The following is a 12,414-nucleotide window of genomic DNA, read 5'->3' on the forward strand; positions in this document are numbered from 1 at the left end:
ATAAACTTATCACTTTCCTCCGGCACTGTTCCCCTAGCATTCAAAAAAGCGGTTATTCATCCTCTGCTCAAAAGACCTAACCTCGATCCTGACCTCATGGTAAACTACCGACCGCTCTCCCACCTTCCGTTTATTTCTAAAATTCTCGAAAAAATTGTTGCACAGCAGCTAAATGAACACTTAGTGACTAACAATCTCTGTGAACCTTTTCAATCCGGTTTCAGGGCAAATCACTCTACGGAGACAGCCCTCGCAAAAATGACTAATGATCTATTGCTAACGATGGATTCTGATGCGTCATCTATGTTGCTGCTTCTTGATCTTAGCGCCGCTTTCGATACCGTCGATCATAATATTTTATTAGAGCGTATCAAAACACGTATTGGTATGTCAGACTTAGCCTTGTCTTGGTTTAACTCTTATCTTACTGACAGGATGCAGTGCGTCTCCCATAACAATGTGACCTCGGACTATGTCAAAGTAACGTGCGGAGTTCCCCAGGGTTCGGTTCTTGGCCCTGCACTCTTTAGTATTTACATGCTGCCGCTGGGTGACATCATACGCAAGTACGGTGTTAGCTTTCACTGTTATGCTGATGACACTCAACTCTACATGCCCCTAAAGCTGACCAACACGCCGGATTGTAGTCAGCTGGAGGCGTGTCTTAATTAAATTAAACAATGGATGTCCGCTAACTTTTTGCAACTCAACGCTAAGAAAACGGAAATGCTGATTATCGGTCCTGCTAGACACCAACATCTATTTAATAATACCACCTTAACATTTGACAACCAAACAATTAAACAAGGAGACTCGGTAAAGAATCTGGGTATTATCTTCGACCCAACTCTCTCGTTTGAGTCACACATTAAGAGTGTTACTAAAACGGCCTTCTTTCATCTCCGTAATATCGCTAAAATTCGTTCCATCTTGTCCACTAGCGACGCTGAGATCATTATTCATGCGTTCGTTACGTCTCGTCTCGATTACTGTAACGTTTTATTTTCGGGCCTCCCTATGTCTAGCATTAAAAGATTACAGTTGGTACAAAATGCGGCTGCAAGGCTTCTGACAAAAACAAGAAAGTTTGATCATATTACGCCTATACTGGCTCACTTGCACTGGCTTCCTGTGCACTTAAGATGCGACTTTAAGGTTTTACTACTTACGTATAAAATATTACACGGTTTAGCTCCAGCCTATCTCGCCGATTGTATTGTACCATATGTCCCGACAAGAAATCTGCGTTCAAAGAACTCCGGCTTATTAGTGATTCCCAGAGCCAAAAAAAAGTCTGCGGGCTATAGAGCGTTTTCTATTCGGGCTCCAGTACTCTGGAATGCCCTCCCGGTAACAGTTAGAGATGCTACCTCAGTAGAAGCATTTAAGTCCCATCTTAAAACTCATTTGTATAATCTAGCCTTTAAATAGACCCCCCCCTTTTTTAGACCAGTTGATCTGCCGTTTCTTTTCTTCTCTCCTCTTCTCCCCTGTCCCTTGCGAGGGGGAGTTGCATAGGTCCGGTGGCCATGGATGAAGTACTGGCTGTCCAGAGTCGGGACCCCGGGTGGACCACTAGCCTGTGCATCGGTTGGGGACATCTCTGCGCTGCTGACCCGTCTCCGCTCGGGATGGTTTCCTGTTGGCCCCGCTGTGGACTGGACTCCCGCTGATGTGTTGGATCCACTGTGGACTGGACTTTCACAATGTTATGTCAGACCCACTCGACATCCGTTGCTTTCGGTCTCCCCTAGAGGGGGGGGGGGGGGGGGGGGGGGGGGGGGGGTTACCCACATATGCGGTCCTCTCCAAGGTTTCTCATAGTCATTCACCGACGTCCCACTGGGGTGAGTTTTTCCTTGCCCGTATGTGGGCTCTGTACCGAGGATGTCGTTGTGGCTTGTACAGCCCTTTGAGACACTTGTGATTTAGGGCTATATAAATAAACATTGATTGATATCACACACACAACTTAACATGCTGCAGGTCTGCTTGTATCGCACATGATATCACACACAAGTAAACACGCTGCAGGACTGCCTGTATCGCACATGATATCACACACACAAGTAAACACGCTGCAGGACTGCCTGTATCGCACATGATATCACACACACAAGTAAACACGCTGCAGGACTGCTTGTATCGCACATGATATCACACACACACAAGTAAACACGCTGCAGGACTGCCTGTATCGCACATGATATGAAAGGGATTTTAATGTCAGCAGATAAAAGGACACAACAAGAATGAGTGTTGTAAAAAAAGATATTTGGCTGGAAGTCCAGCAGAAGTGAAGTCAATATCTGTATTTTGTAGAGTAATCCTTGGGTGACACCACCAGACCTCGTCCTTTCCTGGCTCCTCGGTACACCGTCTCAACAATGTCTATCATCTCCTGCTTGTCCTCCATGGTCCAGTTGATCTTGTTGTTGTTGCCGGTGCCTAAGTCGATCATGATGTGCTTGTTCCTGGGGACAAACATTGGGATGACATTCTTGTCTTCTTTCTATGCCCTCCTGCCCCTGCACCAAATCATCCCATCAAGCCCAATAGAAATAAGGCAAGAAGAGAAGTAAACATGTAGAGCAGATATCATCATGAGTAGCTGCACAGGACAAAGATATCATCATGAGTAGCTGCACAGGACAAAGATATCATCATGAGTAGCTGCACAGGACAAAGATATCATCATGAGTAGCTGCACAGGACAAAAGTACCTGAAGAAGAACATGACAGTGCAAGGGTCGTACAACTCGTACATCTTGTTGAAGTCTGGCACTTCCGTGATGTCCACCAGGTAGATGACTGCAAAGTTCTTCACCTGCCAGGTGACACAGGAAGTAGCAAAACAAGGTCTTAGAGATGGAAGTATACACCGCCGTAAAACTGAAACAAGGTCTTAGAGATGGAAGTATACACCGCCTAAAACTGAAACCAGGTCTTAGAGATGGAAGCATACACCGCCGTAAAACTGAAACAAGGTCTTAGAGATGGAAGTATACACCGCCGTAAAACTGAAACAAGGTCTTAGAGATGGAAGTATACACCGCCATAAAACTGAAACAAGGTCTTAGAGATGGAAGTATACACCGCCGTAAAACTGAAACAAGGTCTTAGAGATGGAAGTATACACCGCCGTAAAACTGAAAGGATGTCTTAGAGATGGAAGCATACACCGCCATAAAACTGAAACAAGGTCTTAGAGATGGAAGTATACACCGCCGTAAAACTGAAACAAGGTCTTAGAGATGGAAGTATACACCGCCGTAAAACTGAAAGGATGTCTTAGAGATGGAAGCATACACCGCCATAAAACTGAAACAAGGTCTTAGAGATGGAAGTATACACCGCCGTAAAACTGAAATGATGTCTTAGAGATGGAAGTATACACCGCCGTAAAACTGAAACAAGGTCTTAGAGATGGAAGTATACACCGCCGTAAAACTGAAACAAGGTCTTAGAGATGGAAGTATACACCGCCGTAAAACTGAAAAGATGTCTTAGAGATGGAAGTATACACCACCGTAAAACTGAAACAAGGTCTTAGAGATGGAAGTATACACCGCCGTAAAACTGAAACAAGGTCTTAGAGATGGAAGTATACACCGGCGTAAAACTGAAACAAGGTCTTAGAGATGGAAGTATACACCGCCATAAAACTGAAACAAGGTCTTAGAGATGGAAGTATACACCGCCATAAAACTGAAACAAGGTCTTAGAGATGGAAGTATACACCGCCGTAAAACTGAAATGATGTCTTAGAGATGGAAGTATACACCGCCATAAAACTGAAACAAGGTCTTAGAGATGGAAGTATACACCGCCGTAAAACTGAAATGATGTCTTAGAGATGGAAGTATACACCGCCGTAAAACTGAAACAAGGTCTTAGAGATGGAAGTATACACCGCCGTAAAACTGAAACAAGGTCTTACAGATGGAAGTATACACCGCCGTAAAACTGAAATGATGTCTTAGAGATGGAAGTATACACCGCCGTAAAACTGAAACAAGGTCTTAGAGATGGAAGTATACACCGCCGTAAAACTGAAACAAGGTCTTAGAGATGGAAGTATACACCGCAATAAAACTGAAACAAGGTCTTAGAGATGGAAGTATACACCGCCATAAAACTGAAATGATGTCTTAGAGATGGAAGTATACACCGCCGTAAAACTGAAACAAGGTCTTAGAGATGGAAGTATACACCGCCGTAAAACTGAAACAAGGTCTTAGAGATGGAAGTATACACCGCCATAAAACTGAAACAAGGTCTTAGAGATGGAAGTATACACCGCCGTAAAACTGAAACAAGGTCTTAGAGATGGAAGTATACACCGCCGTAAAACTGAAACAAGGTCTTAGAGATGGAAGTATACACCGCCATAAAACTGAAACAAGGTCTTAGAGATGGAAGTATACACCGCCGTAAAACTGAAACAAGGTCTTAGAGATGGAAGTATACACCGCCGTAAAACTGAAATGATGTCTTAGAGATGGAAGTATACACCGCCGTAAAACTGAAACAAGGTCTTAGAGATGGAAGTATACACCGCCGTAAAACTGAAACAAGGTCTTAGAGATGGAAGTATACACCGCCATAAAACTGAAACAAGGTCTTAGAGATGGAAGTATACACCGCCATAAAACTGAAACAAGGTCTTAGAGATGGAAGTATACACCGCCGTAAAACTGAAATGATGTCTTAGAGATGGAAGTATACACCGCCGTAAAACTGAAACAAGGTCTTAGAGATGGAAGTATACACCGCCATAAAACTGAAACAAGGTCTTAGAGATGGAAGTATACACCGCCGTAAAACTGAAATGATGTCTTAGAGATGGAAGTATACACCGCCGTAAAACTGAAACAAGGTCTTAGAGATGGAAGTATACACCGCCGTAAAACTGAAACAAGGTCTTACAGATGGAAGTATACACCGCCGTAAAACTGAAATGATGTCTTAGAGATGGAAGTATACACCGCCGTAAAACTGAAACAAGGTCTTAGAGATGGAAGTATACACCGCCGTAAAACTGAAACAAGGTCTTAGAGATGGAAGTATACACCGCCATAAAACTGAAACAAGGTCTTAGAGATGGAAGTATACACCGCCATAAAACTGAAATGATGTCTTAGAGATGGAAGTATACACCGCCGTAAAACTGAAACAAGGTCTTAGAGATGGAAGTATACACCGCCGTAAAACTGAAACAGGGTCTTAGAGATGGAAGTATACACCGCCATAAAACTGAAACAAGGTCTTAGAGATGGAAGTATACACCGCCGTAAAACTGAAACAAGGTCTTAGAGATGGAAGTATACACCGCCGCAAAACTGAAACAAGGTCTTAGAGATGGAAGTATACACCGCCATAAAACTGAAACAAGGTCTTAGAGATGGAAGTATACACCGCCGTAAAACTGAAACAAGGTCTTAGAGATGGAAGTATACACCGCCGTAAAACTGAAATGATGTCTTAGAGATGGAAGTATACACCGCCGTAAAACTGAAACAAGGTCTTAGAGATGGAAGTATACACCGCCGTAAAACTGAAACAAGGTCTTAGAGATGGAAGTATACACCGCCGTAAAACTGAAATGAAAATGCTGTTTAAAAACTGTGATTGATGATAAAAGTCACAGACCGGTGAGACTGCTCATCTACTGGCTCGCTTAAATGCTGACATGAAAACAAGAGACATGAACGTCTTTCTCCATGAAGAAAGTCAACCTGTAGAAGCACATTACTGTTTGAGCAAGCACCTTGTTATGCCCTCAGGTGACAAACATGTCATCTAGTCATCATATTCAGGACAGCTCGGGATCTAGTCATCATATTCAGGACAGCTCGGGATCTAGTCATCATATTCAGGACAGGTCGGGATCTAGTCATCATATTCAGGACAGGTCGGGATCTAGTCATCATATTCAGGACAGGTCGGGATCTAGTCATCATATTCAGGACAGGTCGGGATCTAGTCATCATACTCAGGACAGGTCGGGATCTAGTCATCATATTCAGGACAGGTCGGGATCTAGTCATCATATTCAGGACAGGTCGGGATCTAGTCATCATATTCAGGACAGGTCGGGATTCAGGACAGGTCGGGATCTAGTCATCATATTCAGGACAGGTCGGGATCTAGTCATCATATTCAGGACAGGTCGGGATCTAGTCATCATATTCAGGACAGGTCGGGATCTAGTCATCATATTCAGGACAGGTCGGGATCTAGTCATCATATTCAGGACAGGTCGGGATCTAGTCATCATACTCAGGACAGGTCGGGATCTAGTCATCATATTCAGGACAGGTCGGGATCTAGTCATCATATTCAGGACAGGTCGGGATCTAGTCATCATATTCAGGACAGGTCGGGATTCAGGACAGGTCGGGATCTAGTCATCATATTCAGGACAGGTCGGGATCTAGTCATCATATTCAGGACAGGTCGGGATCTAGTCATCATATTCAGGACAGGTCGGGATCTAGTCATCATATTCAGGACAGGTCGGGATCTAGTCATCATATTCAGGACAGGTCGGGATCTAGTCATCATATTCAGGACAGGTCGGGATCTAGTCATCATACTCAGGACAGGTCGGGATCTAGTCATCATATTCAGGACAGGTCGGGATCTAGTCATCATCACATGACTGTGGATTGTAGGCTGCTAATAAAGCAGCTAATCACGTGACTGTGGATTGAAGGCTGCTAATAAAGCAGCTAATCACGTGACTGTGGATTGAAGGCTGCTAATAAAGCAGCTAATCACGTGACTGTGGATTGTAGGCTGCTAATAAAGCAGCTAATCACGTGACTGTGGCTTGCTAATCACGTGACTGTGGATTGTAGGCTGCTAATAAAGCAGCTAATCACGTGACTGCGGCTTGCTAATCACGTGACTGCTGACCTTCTCGGCGATGCTGTACAAGACCTCGTCCATCTTCATACACGTGGGGTCCCAGTCGTGTCCGAAGCGGATGACGAGCACTCGGTCTTCTTCGGAGAGGATGGCCTGGTCTACTTGCCAGCCATTGTGGAGATGTGGGAGCATGTACGACATCTTGTGTTGGACGGCGGCTTACACTCCTGAACACAACAACAACCCACTCCTGCTGTGACAATCTTATTGTAATCATTCGTAAAGTTATTGCAATCATTTGTAAAGTTATTGTAATCATTTGTAATGCCGCTAAATGTTATTGTAATCATTTGTAATGCCGCCATTATGACGGCAATTGTTAGGGCAATGATGTCATCGGGGACTGTAGTGTTTCCATAATGGCTGACAAACCCCAACACTTTTTATCCAACGACTCCTCAAAATCCGATCAAATGCGTCTCACTTACCCAAATAATGTTATTTTGTGCGTTGTTTGAGGGTACAAAGAAAAGGTTGTCGACGGTGGTCCGTCTTGCTTTTCGGCAGACTTGCTACTACGTCATCAGTATGCACCGGAAGTACACCAGTGACTTAAGCTGTTTTGATCAAATGCTTTGTTTGGAAATAAAATACAAATAGTTTACTTGCGACTAAATACAAATAGTTTACATGCGAGTATAAATACAAATAGTTTACATGCGAGTAAATACAAATAGTTTACATGCGAGTATAAATACAAATAGTTTACATGCGAGTAAATACAAATAGTTTACATGCGAGTAAATACAAATAGTTTACATGCGAGTATAAATACAAACAAATAGTTTACATGCGAGTAAATACAAATAGTTTACATGCGAGTATAAATACAAACAAATAGTTTACATGCGAGTATAAATACAAAAAACTAGTTTACATGCGAGTAAATACAAATAGTTTACATGCGAGTATAAATACAAACAAATAGTTTACTTGCGACTAAATACAAATAGTTTACATGAGTATAAATACAAATAGTTTACATGCGAGTATAAATACAAATAGTTTACATGCGAGTATAAATACAAACAAATAGTTTACATGCGAGTAAATACAAATAGTTTACATGCGAGTATAAATACAAACAAATAGTTTACATGCGACTAAATACAAATAGTTTACATGCGAGTATAAATACAAATAGTTTACATGCGAGTATAAATACAAATAGTTTACATGCGAGTATAAATACAAATAGTTTACATGCGAGTAAATGCAAACAAAGTTTACATGAGAGTAAATGCAAACAAATAGTTTACATGAGAGTATTGGTCACTTGTCACTATTCCAAATTGTTGCTTAGAATGTCGGCTAGGTGAAGAGAGAAAAACAAATCTCACGTTTATACAAACAGATATATTTGTTACAATTGGAGCTTAAATGGGCGGCGCGTTTATAGTTGATTTAATCCTGTTTTTCTTATCACAAATATATCCCTATCAAATACAATAAGTAATCAAATATTAGCATGCACAATTTCCAGTATATACAACCTTGATATATAAATGACGTTTTCTTGTGCAGACACAATGACAAAACATTTATTGTTGTGCAATCCATCACAGTACAAATACAAAATGACACTGAACAAAGATCCAAAGGTTATAGGAAAGGTTCCAGTCTATGACATAGCAGCATATCATGGCACTCCTTTCAAGAGTGTACAAATCACTGTTAAGATATTTCTGAGCCTAGCTTTTAATTCCACTTCTACGCTACACAATTGCATCATGGATGTGGTTCAGAATAGCCAAATGATTACCAGTGTTGTGGCTAGCTCATGATAAGACAATTCGGTCTAGGACACATTTGTTTTTTAATAGTGGAAAAAGCTACAACTGCCATCGACACTAATCATCCCTTAAAGCTGATATAGACATTTTGTATTCTGTATGGCTGTATTTCACATTGTACAGCCGCCAGAACAGGCAACAGCAACCAGAAGTGTCTGCTGAAATGTCACATTACTCTGCCATAGAAATCACACCCTGTTTAGCAGACAGTTCCACGAGATCCAAGCTTTGGGGAAGGCTGGAGCCTGCAGAGCGGGCCCAAAGAACATTCACATAAACAGACTCCCCCAGAAGTTCTCCAGACAATCCATGACATGAAATCCTCCATCCGATAAATCCACCGATGTCCCACGAGGCCACGTGAATACTCTTCTAACACAATCATGTTTCACGATCCCTGATGAGTTCTTAAAACATAATTACTACAACACTGGAGCGTACAGTGTTAAGAGATAAAGTCTTACTACAACACTGGAGCGTACAGTGTTAAGAGATAAAGTCAGGTGCAGTCGATTGATTGCTGTACTCTTGCTAGTTGGAGGGATGTTCCGGACATGAGCGATTCACCTCAAACCACTCATCTATACATCTAGAAAGAAAGGCAAAATGATTGCTTCCTGCAGTATGTGCCATCATTGTACTTTTCTACAAGTCAATAATACTTCTTTTGTACCCTTTATGGTAGATACACAGGCAGGGGAGCCTGGCAATGGTGTCTCCTTGCTCCAGCTCCTCTAAGCAGATGGCACATTCACCAGAATCTCTGGACAGGATGTCTTCTGAGGGGACAAAAAGCAACAGTATGTGAGTATCAAATGTTCAGTTCTGTTACTGAATCCTGCAGCAGTTATAGCCTCCCTGTATGTGCATTCATAAAGAAAAGGAAATAGCTTTTATTCTGAAATCCCTATCATATCCATATTCTTCCACTTATCCGAGGTCGGGTCGCGGAGGCAGCAACCTAAGTAGTCATTACCATATTAGTAGTAATGCAACCGTGCAGATTATACATCTGTGAGGCATGACTGTAAGCGCACGATGGAGTTCATGTATTTATACACAACATTATGTGCAGTGTTCACATGTATAAATAAGGGCAAGAGTCTTACTGTTGTAGGTAAGGCGCGATTTGCTGAAACACATGAGCAGATGCTTCTCTATTTCATCAGACGCCATGAACTTGGAGCAGACGGGACAATGGAAACCTGGAGCCGCAAAAGAGGAGGAAGATGAAGACCCAGATGTGCTGAAGGTACACAAACAGGCGTTACATTATCATGGGGCGTGTATACTGTAGTGCAGAGGTGGTGACTTTTTTTTTTCTCAATATATTTTTCATACTCCTTCGCAATTCTTCCACAAATGCAAATCTTTGAATACATATTAACATTGATCCAACACACTGTAGAGTAGTTTAGAAATGTAACTCACAGTACCTTGCAGTTTTAAAACACAAGCATGAATAAATAATATGAAAACTAACAATTAGCGCTGTAATTCCACCTAGCAATGTATTTGTATAGTATAGTATTGCACAATACAAGGTACCTTTAGGACCAGTTTCATTTAAAACTAGGGCTGGCCAATATGGCTGAAAACCGTATGACGATATAATTGATATTTTTTATGACCTATGGCAAATAAGACCAGGAGAAACATAGTTTAATTTTCAAATGTAACCTTCCTCTGATTATAATCCTATCCGCTATCAAGGCAGAAAGGCAAGGACATGCCAACACAAGCAGGAAAAACAATCAATGTAAGTAAAATTGTCAAATCACATTGAAGATGTGCTTATGCTCTTCAAATGAAGGTGCAAAAATAAGGAGTAAGAAATGCTTACAAAAGTGTAAGAAAATAGTGTGAAAATGTAAACATGAGCAGAAGTACTCTCTGCAGGTTTTGCGCCAGGAAGTTACAGCTGTGCTCTAAAGGGTGAGCGGCAAAGGTGGTGTGGTAGTATTAGTCTTGGTGGGGACTAGCGCCTTGCACCATTTGCAGACCACATTGGTCTGACTTTGGTCCCTTTGGAAAAAAAATGCGACAGTGTCAAGGTAACTTTTCCTGTTTTATGCACAATTTCTTCGTCTTCACTCCATGCAAATAAGATGCACAACCAAACATGATAGTTGATACTGTTACCGGATTGGCTGTTAGCGTGTCCCTCCCACTTCCTGCATTGCTCCAGTCCTTTTGTTTATGAAACCAACCTTGCTTCGCAGCTTTCCGCTTTCTTCCGACAAAGAAAACACAATCGAACGTTTTATCGAACTCATTTTTTATCGACGTCAGTTATGTGTCTAGCGATGCGTTGCCCAGGCCTATTTAAAAAAAACGATTTTATACTATAAGAAAATACGGTTAGTCGCTTCATCTCGCCATCACGTGGGGCTCCCTGGTCCTGCAAAGCGTTAAAAGAATGAATTGAATGACAAAGTGTGGCACTGATGATGGCACACGGGGGCAGGAAAGGAATGGCTGACATGTCCACGACGGCACTGAAGAAAAGAGGAAGACTTGCTGGCCATAAATAACCAAGACTTCCTTATGGCAGCTTATAAGGAAATGAAGACATACATGACTGTAAAGCTCTCTGTTATTAGGGTCTGTTATGTCTGCTTGTTGGACACAAGCCACCAGGAAGTGTGTGTGTGTGTGTGTGTGTGTGTGTGTGTGTGTGTGTGTGTGTGTGTGTGTGTGTGTGTGTGTGTGTGTGTGTGTGTGTGTGTGTGTGTGTGCCAATGTGTAACCAGCAGGCAGGCTCTTATCTGCTGACCTACATTGCACTCTCACTGGGAAAAAAAAAAGAAAAAAAAGCAGGCCGGTTTTGCAAGAGCGTTGACTGTTAAAACAAAAGAGCCACCTGTGGCTGCATGCAAAGTGGAGAAGGCAGCGGCTACGAGGGGCCCCACATGGCTGCATGCAGCGGCTATGAGGGGCCCCTCATGGCTGCATGCAGCGGCTATGAGGGGCCCCACATGGCTGCATGCAGCGGCTATGATGGGCCCCTCATGACTTGTGTGAATAAAGGTCATGCAAGTGTCCATCTTACCTGTCAGCAGGCGAGGGGACAGATGAGCAGGTAGAGAGCCAATGAGCAACCTGTGGCCCTCGTCCTCACCATCTGTGCCATCTGAGCCTGACCTGCCCCCAGCTGGGATACTCAGGCCTGAGCTGGTGGGCCCTGCGCCCGTGTACCTGATCCTGGGGCCCTCCGGTCCGTTGGTGTACCTGAAGCCCGCAAAGCGTTCCCCTCCGCTGGCGTTCCCGGACGGGAGGTCGGAGCTGGAATAAGCCCGGGTTCTGCCATCATAGGCGGGGCTGCTGGGTTTGGCCCCCATGGTGCTTCAACACATGCTGACGACGTCACGCCAACAAAGGGAACGCAAGTCAAAGCCACAATGTCAACATCTTAAAGTTGCATGGCGCGCCTTAAAGTTCACACTCGCCGAAACGCCAACTTGACTTTTTCTCAAATGGGCGTTTTTGTTGTTGTTGTTGTTGTTGTTGCTTTTCCGGAGCCTTTCGCCTTGTCGTTGTTGAGCAAAACAAAGGAGGAAAAGCACCGTTGAATGTCAAAGGCTGAGATTGTCCTCCTCGAGTGACAATGAGATGTCACGGCTCGTCTGCTTCAACTTTGTTTTTCTTCTCCACCGTCACGTCTGCTTCAACTTTGTTTTTCTTCTCT

At 43.0% G+C, this 12,414-nt stretch overlaps 2 protein-coding genes across 3 annotated transcripts in view; both read right to left on the minus strand.

The window, feature by feature from the left end:
• Positions 1-2,197: 2,197 nt before the first annotated feature.
• On the minus strand, positions 2,198-7,518 carry LOC133645458 (thioredoxin-like protein 4A). Of its 2 annotated transcripts, none has more exons than XM_062040295.1 (4): positions 7,362-7,518; positions 6,922-7,100; positions 2,766-2,827; positions 2,198-2,474 (listed from the first exon to the last, which is right to left on the minus strand). In XM_062040295.1, exons 2-4 carry the CDS (start codon positions 7,072-7,074, stop codon positions 2,303-2,305), a joined length of 387 nt encoding a protein of 128 aa, XP_061896279.1. In that variant the 5' UTR covers positions 7,075-7,100; positions 7,362-7,518; the 3' UTR covers positions 2,198-2,302. The 2 variants fall into 2 exon arrangements, with proteins under 2 accessions (XP_061896279.1, XP_061896278.1); XM_062040294.1 differs by having other exon boundaries at positions 2,724-2,827.
• Positions 7,519-8,450: 932 nt separating this feature from the next.
• The window catches only part of LOC133645457 (E3 ubiquitin-protein ligase znrf2-like), a 4,036-nt gene continuing 72 nt past the window's right edge, over positions 8,451-12,414 (minus strand). Inside the window, exons 1-4 of the mRNA XM_062040293.1 lie at positions 11,779-12,414; positions 9,836-9,931; positions 9,400-9,505; positions 8,451-9,315 (exon numbers count right to left, since the gene is read on the minus strand). The exon at positions 11,779-12,414 is cut by the window's right edge and continues 72 nt beyond it. Of these exons, the coding sequence (XP_061896277.1) occupies positions 9,258-9,315; positions 9,400-9,505; positions 9,836-9,931; positions 11,779-12,067 (549 nt within the window). The 5' untranslated portion in view covers positions 12,068-12,414 and the 3' untranslated portion in view covers positions 8,451-9,257. The remainder of the gene's footprint in view (positions 9,316-9,399; positions 9,506-9,835; positions 9,932-11,778) is intronic.

Source organism: Entelurus aequoreus, unplaced genomic scaffold (genome assembly GCF_033978785.1).
Source record: "Entelurus aequoreus isolate RoL-2023_Sb unplaced genomic scaffold, RoL_Eaeq_v1.1 HiC_scaffold_112, whole genome shotgun sequence".
NCBI classification, from domain to species: domain Eukaryota; kingdom Metazoa; phylum Chordata; class Actinopteri; order Syngnathiformes; family Syngnathidae; genus Entelurus; species Entelurus aequoreus.